Source organism: Entelurus aequoreus, linkage group LG01, assembly GCF_033978785.1.
Source record: "Entelurus aequoreus isolate RoL-2023_Sb linkage group LG01, RoL_Eaeq_v1.1, whole genome shotgun sequence".
Lineage (NCBI taxonomy): Eukaryota > Metazoa > Chordata > Actinopteri > Syngnathiformes > Syngnathidae > Entelurus > Entelurus aequoreus.
The window spans coordinates 50773182-50783181 of NC_084731.1; the positions used below are offsets into that span (position 1 = coordinate 50773182).

At 40.7% G+C, this 10000-nt stretch overlaps 1 protein-coding gene across 3 annotated transcripts in view; it reads right to left on the bottom strand.

Moving 5' to 3' along the window:
* Positions 1-10000, bottom strand: part of usp4 (ubiquitin specific peptidase 4 (proto-oncogene)) — a 111672-nt gene that overhangs the window by 22006 nt on the left and 79666 nt on the right. For 2 of the 3 annotated variants that reach the window (XM_062054265.1, XM_062054258.1), the window contains exon 20: positions 2838-2941. The exons of the other annotated variant lie outside the window; for it this stretch is intronic. In XM_062054265.1, the coding sequence (XP_061910249.1) occupies positions 2838-2941 (104 nt within the window). The remainder of the gene's footprint in view (positions 1-2837; positions 2942-10000) is intronic. 3 annotated transcript variants of the gene reach the window in all.

Here is a 10000-nt window from a genome sequence, read left to right on the forward strand (position 1 = left end):
AAAATTGGTGCAGTTCAGCTAAATGTGTTGGTTTTCTGACATGGACTTGTTTCTTCAACATTGTTCACACGTTTAAGTCAAGACTTTGGGAAGGCCATTCTAAAACCTTAATTCTAGCCTGATTTATTTTAGTATTATGCTCTGGGCCTGTTTTGCTGCCAATGGAACTGGTGCTTTAAATGGGACAATGCAAAAGGACAATTACCTCCAAATCTTTCAGGACAACCTAAAATCTTTAGCCCAGAGGTTGGGCCTTGGGCGCAGTGGGTGTTCCAAAAGGACAATGACCCCAAACACACGTCAAAAGTGGTAAAGGAATGGTTAGAATTAAGGTTTTAGAACGGCCTTCCCAAAAACCTGACCTAAACGTGTGGACAATGCTGAAGAAACAAGACCATGTCAGAAAACCAACAAATTTAGCTGAACTGCACCAATTTTGCCAAGAAGAGTGGTCAAAAATTCAACCATAAGATTGCCAGAAGCTTGTGGATGGCTACCAAAAGCGCCTTACTGCAGTAAAACATGCCAAGGGACATGTAACCAAATATTAACATTGCTGTATGTATACTTTTGACCCAGCAGATTGTCACATTTTCAGTAGACCCATAATAAATTAATAAAACAACCAAACTTCATGAATGTTTTTTGTGACAAGCAAGTATGTGCTCCAATCACTTTAAAAAAAAAAAAAAGTAGTACAAATTATTGGAAACTCAAGACAGCAATGGCATTATGTACTTTACAAGTGTATGTACAGTAAACTTTTGACCGCGACTGTATATACACATATATACATACATACATACACACATATACGTTAGGTACCTAACGTATATTCCGCTCTACCCTGGTATTGAGCACTGTCTAACATACTGTACAAATACACACACACTCACATTCACATACACATATATAATATATATATATATATATATATATATATATATATACAAACCCCGTTTCCATATGAGTTGGGAAATTGTGTTAGATGTAAATATAAACGGAATACAATGATTTGCAAATCCTTTTCAACCCATATTCAATTGAATGCACTACAAAGACAAGATATTTGATGTTCAAACTCATAAACTTAAATTTCATGGCTGTACCACATGCCAAAGTAGTTGGGAAAGGGCATGTTCACCACTGTGTTACATGGCCTTTCCTTTTAACAACACTCAGTAAACGTTTGGGAACTGAGGAGACACATTTTTTAAGCTTCTCAGGTGGAATTCTTTCCCATTTTTGCTTGATGTACAGCTTAAGTTGTTCAACAGTCCGGGGGTCTCCGTTGTGGTATTTTAGGCTTCATAATGCGCCACACATTTTCAATACGAGACAGGTCTGGACTACAGGCAGGCCAGTCTATTACCCGCACTCTTTGACTATGAAGCCACGTTGATGTAACACGTGGCTTGGCATTGTCTTGTGAAATAAGCATGGTAACAATGCTTGGATGGCAACATATGTTGCTCCAAAACCTGTATGTACCTTTCAGCATTAATGGCGCCTTCACAGATGTGTAAGTTACCCATGTCTTGGGCACTAATACACCCCCATACCATCACAGATGCTGGCTTTTCAACTTTGCGCCTCTAACAATCCGGATGGTTCTTTTCCTCTTTGGTCCGGAGGACACGACGTCCACAATTTCCAAAAACAATTTGAAATGTGGACTCGTCAGACCACAGAACACTTTTCCACTTTGTATTAGTCCATCTTAGATGAGCTCAGGCCCAGCGAAGCCGACGGCGTTTCTGGGTGTTGTTGATAAACGGTTTTCGCCTTGCATAGGAGAGTTTTAACTTGCACTTACAGATGTAGCGACCAACTGTAGTTACTGACAGTGGGTTTCTGAAGTGTTCCTGAGCCCATGTGGTGATATCCTTTACACAATGATGTCGCTTGTTGATGCAGTACAGCCTGAGGGATCGAAGGTCACAGGCTTAGCTGCTTACGTGCAGTAATTTTTCCAGATTCTCTGAACCCTCTGATGATATTACGGACTGTAGATGGTGAAATCCCTAAATTCCTTGCAATAGCTGGTTGAGAAAGGTTTTTCTTAAACTGTTCAACAATTTGCTCACGCATTTGTTGACAAAGTGGTGACCCTCACCCCATGCTTGTTTGTGAATGACTGAGGATTTCATGGAATCTACTTTTATACCCAATCATGGCACCCACCTGTTCCCAATTTGCCTGTTCACCTGTGGGATGTTCCAAATAAGTGTTTGATGAGCATTCCTCAACTTTATCAGTATTTATTGCCACCTTTCCCAACTTCTTTGTCACGTGTTGCTGGCATCAAATTCTAAAGTTAATGATTTGCAAAAAATTTTTTTTTATCAGTTTGAACATCAAATATGTTGTCTTTGTAGCATATTCAACTGAATATGGGTTGAAAATGATTTGCAAATCATTGTATTCCGTTTATATTTACATCTAACACAATTTCCCAACTCATATGGAAACGGGGTTTGTACCTATATAATACATATATATATATATATATATATACATACATAATACATATATTATGGGTATAATATACATATATATAGACATATATATTATAGTAATAACCACTGCTCAAGCACCAGCTCGTTTATCCTGCATGAGTTTTACCCTCTCACGAGTAGTCTAACAATGGGGAAAAAAATAAATAGTGGAATACATTCATCCATTCATCTTCTACCCCTTGTCCCTCACAGGGTCGCTGGAGTGCCTGGAGCCTATCCCAGCTGCATCAGTCATTCCTAAACTAGTACCTGGCTTGGCAGCCAAGTCGGTACCATGCAGTGGGAAAAGCAGCAAATAAAGTGTATAAATTGACTTACAGTGGCCGCCTCCCATGCCTCCATAATGGTTGGACACGGCAATGAGGTCGTAAGTGTGAGGCCCAGCCTTGGGGTCACATAAAAACTCAGACATGTTCAGATCCCTGGAAGGTCAAAAACACAAACATTAAAGACATGGCACCCACAACATCATATAAATATGTACCACGGTATTAATTAATTGGAAACGGTACTACACTGCTTTTGAAAAATACAGGTACCGTTTTTTCCACATGCTGCTGTGCGGCGGTGACTACAGAGCCGAAGCGCATGATGTTGAGTGTGTCAAAACACACACAAAGCGCATACAGGCAATAACATTGTGGAGAGGAAGAATGGCAAAAAAAACGGCAATTCTACAGGTTGAAGCGCAATGTCGAGGTATTTGGGCTTTAAAACTAACGATAAAGGGGACGCTTTAAACGGGGGCGCCGCGCTGCAAGTGCTGCTTTCAAACATGCCTCGCAGATTAGTATTACCACCTTTACTTCAAATGTTGGTAAACATTTAAATAATAAGCATTCAGATCTGCACAAGGAGTTTAAATGGTGACAGGAAAACATTTTGTTACACCTTTCCTGCTGTTCGGCTCTCGTGCAGACCGTAGTCAAGGAGCACAGGGCAGACGTTCCCTAATGTTTTCGTGGGGGGTAACACTGCTAAGCTCCACTTTCGGGTCAGAATGACGAGGCCGCCGATTTGTGACAATCGCTTTATTATTAAGTTCGGCAGGACACAACTGGACCCATTTATCAATTGCACAGTGCACACTCTCTCTTTATTGGCCCACCAACTCACGAACGTCACTCATTCAACATATTGCTATTATCGCAAACACACATATGCTACTCTCAGAACAACTGGCTCCCCTTCCATCCATCCATCCATCTTCTTCCGCTTATCCGAGGTCGGGTCGCGGGGGCAGCAGCTTAAGCAGGGAAGCCCAGACTTCCCTCTCCCCAGCCACTTCGTCCAGCTCCTCCCGGGGGATCCCGAGGCGTTCCCAGGCCAACCGGGAGACATAGTCTTCCCAACGTGTCCTGGGTCTTCCCCGTGGCCTCCTACCGGTCGGACGTGCCCTAAACACCTCCCTAGGGAGGCGTTCGGGTGGCATCCTGACCAGATGCCCGAACCACCTCATCTGGCTCCTCTCGATGTGGAGGAGCAGCGGCTTTACTTTGAGCTCCCCCCGGATGGCAGAGCTTCTCACCCTATCTCTAAGGGAGAGCCCCGCCACCCGGTGGAGGAAACTCATTTCGGCCGCTTGTACCCGTGATCTTGTCCTTTCGGTCATAACCCAAAGCTCATGACCATAGGTGAGGATGGGAACGTAGATCGACCGGTAAATTGAGAGCTTTGCCTTTCGGCTCAGCTCCTTCTTCACCACAACGGATCGATACAGCGTCCGCATTACTGAAGACGCCGCGCCGATCCGCCTGTCGATCTCACGATCCACTCTTCCCTCACTCGTGAACAAGACTCCTAGGTACTTGAACTCCTCCACTTGGGGCAGGATCTCCTCCGCAACCCGGAGATGGCACTCCACCCTTTTCCGGGCGAGAACCATGGATTCGGACTTGGAGGTGCTGATTCTCATCCCAGTCGCTTCACACTCAGCTGCGAACCGATCCAGCGAGAGCTGAAGATCCTGGCCAGATGAAGTCATCAGGACCACATCATCTGCAAAAAGCAGAGACCTAATCCTGCAGCCACCAAACCAGATCCCCTCAACGCCTTGACTGCGCCTAGAAATTCTGTCCATAAAAGTTATGAACAGAATCGGTGACAAAGGGCACCCTCGGCGGAGTCCAACCCTCACTGGAAACGTGTCCGACTTACTGCCGGCAATGCGGACCAAACTCTGGCACTGATCATACAGGGAGCGGACCGCCACAATCAGACAGTCCGATACCCCATACTCTCTGAGCACTCCCCACAGGACTTCCCGAGGGACACGGTCGAATGCCTTCTCCAAGTCAACAAAACACATGTAGACTGGTTGGGCAAACTCCCATGCACCCTCAAGGACCCTGCCGAGAGTATAGAGCTGGTCCACAGTTCCACGACCAGGACGAAAACCACACTGTTCCTCCTGAATCCGAGGTTCGACTATCCGGCGTAGCCTCCTCTCCAGCACACCTGAATAGACCTTACCGGGAAGGCTGAGGAGTGTGATCCCACGATAGTTAGAACACACCCTCCGGTTCCCCTTCTTAAAGAGAGGAACCACCACCCCGGTCTGCCAATCCAGAGGTACCGCCCCCGATGTCAACTGGCTCCCCTGTTGTGCACATACAAATACGTACTAACCACTCCACTGACACATGCCTTCTCTATCTGACCGACCACATCAAGCATGAGGTGGACGCGGGCAGATACTGCGGCATGGTCATGCTGGACCTTCAGAAGGCCTTTGACACCGTTAACCACGCTATACTGTTGGATAAGCTCAGAGCAATCTGATTTAACAAAACCTCATCGAGCTGGATGCAATCTTACTTGGAGGGGAGGGAACAGGTGGTAGAGGTGAACGGCACCGTGTCCCCCCCCCCCTCAGTGAGCTGTGGAGTCCCCCAAGGCAGTATATTAGGGCCTTTACTGCTCCTAATATACATAAACGGCTTGTCATCAGCATGCAACTGTGAATTGTTCTTGTTTGCGGATGACTCTGCCTTGCTGGTATCAGACAGGGACAAGTCACATGTGGAGAAAATCCTCAGTGCTGAACTCTGTAGAACATGCACCTGGCTCGCTGACAACAAGCTATCCATACACTTGGGTAAAACGGAATCCATCCTGTTTGGGTCCCACATCAACCTTAAGAAAGTCAACGACTTCACTATAAAAGTGGGTGACATTGTTATCACCAGGAAAGATGAGGTCACCTACCTAGGTTCCATTCTAGAGGCTAATCTTTCCTGTGATAAAATGGCAACCAAGGTAATCAAAAAGGTCAACCAACGAACGAGATTTCTTTATAGAATCTCCTCTCTGGTCAACAAAAGCACCATGAAGATTCTGGCGGGAACTCTCGTTCAACCTTTTTTCGATTACGCATGCCCCTCCTGGTACCCTAGCACCTCCAAAACCCTCAAATCTAAACGCCAAACATCCCAGAACAAGCTAGTCAGATTACTTCTGGACCTCCACCCCAGATCCCACCTCACTCCTACCCACTTCTCCAAAGTGGGCTGGCTCAGGGTGGAGGACAGAGTAAAACAACTTGCACTGAGCCTAGTCTATAAAATCCGCTAAACCTCCCTGATACCGAAGTACATGTCAAACTACTTCCTTAACGTAAATGACCGCCATAACCACAACACCAGGGGGAGCTCCACTAACCACGTTAAACCCAGATTCCGATCTAACAAAGGTCTTAACTCATTCTCTTTCTATGCCACATCAATGTGGAATGCGCTCCCAACAGGTATAAAAGAAAGGGCATCTCTATCCTCCTTCAAAACCGCAATAGAAGTTCACCTCCAGGCAGCTACAACCCTAGACTAACACCCTCCCCGGATTGTTAATAATCAAATGTAAACAATCAAATGCAGATACTTTTTCTTATGCCTTCTGATCTCTCTCTCTCTCTCTCTCTCTATGTCCACTACTTGCTGTCCATATCCTACCAGGTCAGACCTACACTGTTCCCATATCCATTTCTCTGTTCTCAATTGTTGATGACTGATGATAACAACCAAACCTAACCCCCCCCTCCACACCCCGGATTGTAAATAATGTAAATAATTCAATGTGTATCTTGTGTGATGACTGTATTATGATGATAGTATATATCTGATAGTATATATCTGTATCATGAATCAATTTAAGTGGACCCCGACTTAAACAAGTTGAAAAACTTATTCGGGTGTTACCATTTAGTGGTCAATTGTACGGAATATGTACTTCACTGTGCAACCTATTAACAAAAGTCTCAATCAATCAATCAAAAACACGCACACGCTGCTTGGCTTGATGCCAAATATTGCGGAGTTAAAACCGCCAGATTAGCGTTAACTAATGCAAGTGAAATGACTTAATTGTGTATAAAATTGCTACAATTTGTGTTTTATCTTTAACCATGTGTGTTTTACCTGTTACATGGCTTTTGTGTACTTTTGTCCATAGTTGTGTATTTACTAGTAATTGCATTTTTCTTAAAGCAAAGACCAGGAGGGGCAAAAATAAATCATTAATAATTGAATATGTCAATAAATCTTTTTATTGTAATCTAACCTAATCCTTGATTAGGGAAAACTATATGTACTATGGAAAATTGTACATGTTTAATGTATCATAAGGTTTTCTGTTAAAATAAAGCTAATATTTAAAAAATGTTGTAGTTCCTTTTATTTTGAAAAGTATCGATATACATTCTGGTTCCGGTACCAAATTATTGATATCGGGACAACCCTGGTACACTCACACAAGTCTTTACTCATATATACATATACTCATAAATACATTTACTCATACATATATATACATACATATATAAACATACATAAATATAAATACACATATACCATACACAGATACATATAGACACATACAGTATATATGTATGTACTGTATATACACACACATTTACTGAACAAAAAAATAAACGCAAAACTTGTTTTTTCTCCCATTTTTCATGAGTTGAACTCAAAGATCTGAAACTTTTACTATATACACAAAATATCTATTCTCAAATATTGTTAAAAAATCTGTCAAAATCTGTGTTAATGAGCATTTCTTCTTTGCCAAGAGTATATATAGTCTGAGTATATATATCCCACCTCAAAGGTGTGGCATATCAAAATGCTGATTAAACAGCATGATTATTGCACAGGTGTGCCTTTGGCTGCCCACAATAAAAGGTAACTCTGAAATGTGCAGTTTTATCACACAGCACAATACCACAGATGTCGTGAAGTTTTGAGGGAGAGTGCAGTCGGCAAGCTGACTGCGGGAATGCCCACCAGAACTGTTGCCCATGAATTGAATGTTCATTTATTTACCATACACCAAGTCTCCAAATGCATTTCAGAGAATTTGGCAGTACATCCAATCAGCCTCACAACGGAAGACCACGTGTAACCAAACCAGCCCAGGGCCTTAACAAACAGCAAGTGCACCTCCACGATCGTCTGAGACCAGCCACCCAGACAGCTGCTGTAACAATTGGCTTGCATAACCAAATAACTTCTGCACAAACAGCGAGGAACCATCTCAGGAAAGCTCATCTGCATGCTCGTTGTCCTCATTGGGGTCTCGACTTGACTGCAGTTCGTCGTCGTAACAGACTTGAGTGGGCAAATGCTCACTTTTGATTGTCTAGCACGTTGTAAAGCTGTTTTCTTCACGGATGAATCCCGGTTTTCATTGTACAGAGCAGATGTCAAATATATATACATATATATATGTATATATATATACATATATATATAAATCTATATATATATATATGTATAAATATATATATAAATATATATACATACATATATATATATATATATATATATATATATACATATATATATATACATATATATATATATATATATATATATATATATATATATATATATATATATATACATACATACATACATACATACATACATACATACATACATACATATATATATATATATATATATATACATACATGTATATATATATATATTCATACATATATATATATATATATATATATACATATATATATATATATACATACATATATATATATATATGTATAGATATGTATATATATATATATATATATATATATACATACATATATATATATATATGTATAGATATATATATATATATATATATATATATACATACATATATATATATATATGTATAGATATATATATATATATATATATATATATATATATATATATATATATATATATATATATATATATATATATACATATATATATATATATATATATATATACATATATACATATCTATACATATATATATATATACATATATATATGTAAATGGTGACAGGAAAACATACACACACACATATATACACACACACATATATATATATATGTATATATATATATATATATATATATATATATATATATATATATATATATATATATATATAAACCCCGTTTCCATATGAGTTGGGAAATTGTGTTAGATGTAAATATAAACGGAATATAATGATTTGCAAATCCTTTTTAACCCATATTCAATTGAATGCACTACAAAGACAAGATATTTGATGTTAAAACTCATAAACGTTATTTTTTTTGCAAATAATAATTAACTTAGAATTTTATGGCTGCAACATGTGCCAAAGTAGTTGGGAAAGGGCATGTTCACCACTGTGTTACATGGCCTTTCCTTTTAACAACACTCAGTAAACGTTTGGGAACTGAGGAGACACATTTTTTAAGCTTCTCAGGTGGAATTCTTTCCCATTCTTGCTTGATGTACAGCTTAAGTTGTTCAACAGTCTGGAGGTTTCCGTTGTGGTATTTTAGGCTTCATAATGCGCCACACATTTTCAATGGGAGACAGATCTGGACTACAGGCAGGCCAGTCTAGTACCCGCACTCTTTTACTATGAAGCCATGTTGATGTAACACGTGGCTTGGCATTGTCTTGCTGAAATAAGCAGGGGCGTCCATGGTAACGTTGCTTGGATGGCAACATATGTTGCTCCAAAACCTGCATGTACCTTTCAGCATTAATGGCGCCTTCACAGATGTGTAAGTTACCTATGTCTTGGGCACTAATACACCCCCATACCATCACAGATGCTGGCTTTTCAACTTTGCGCCTATAACAATCCGGATGGTTCTTTTCCTCTTTGGTCCGGAGGACACAACGTCTACAGTTTCCAAAAACAATTTGAAATGTGGACTCGTCAGACCACATAACACTTTTCCACTTTGTATCAGTCCATCCTAGATGAACTCAGGCCCAGCGAAGCCGACGGCGTTTCTGGGTGTTGTTGATAAACGGTTTTCGCCTTGCATAGGAGAGTTTTAACTTGCACTTACAGATGTAACGACAAACTGTAGTTACTGACAGTGGGTTTGTGAAGTGTTCCTGAGCCCCTGTGGTGATATCCTTTATACACTGATGTCGCTTGTTGATGCAGTACAGCCTGAGGGATCGAAGGTCACAGG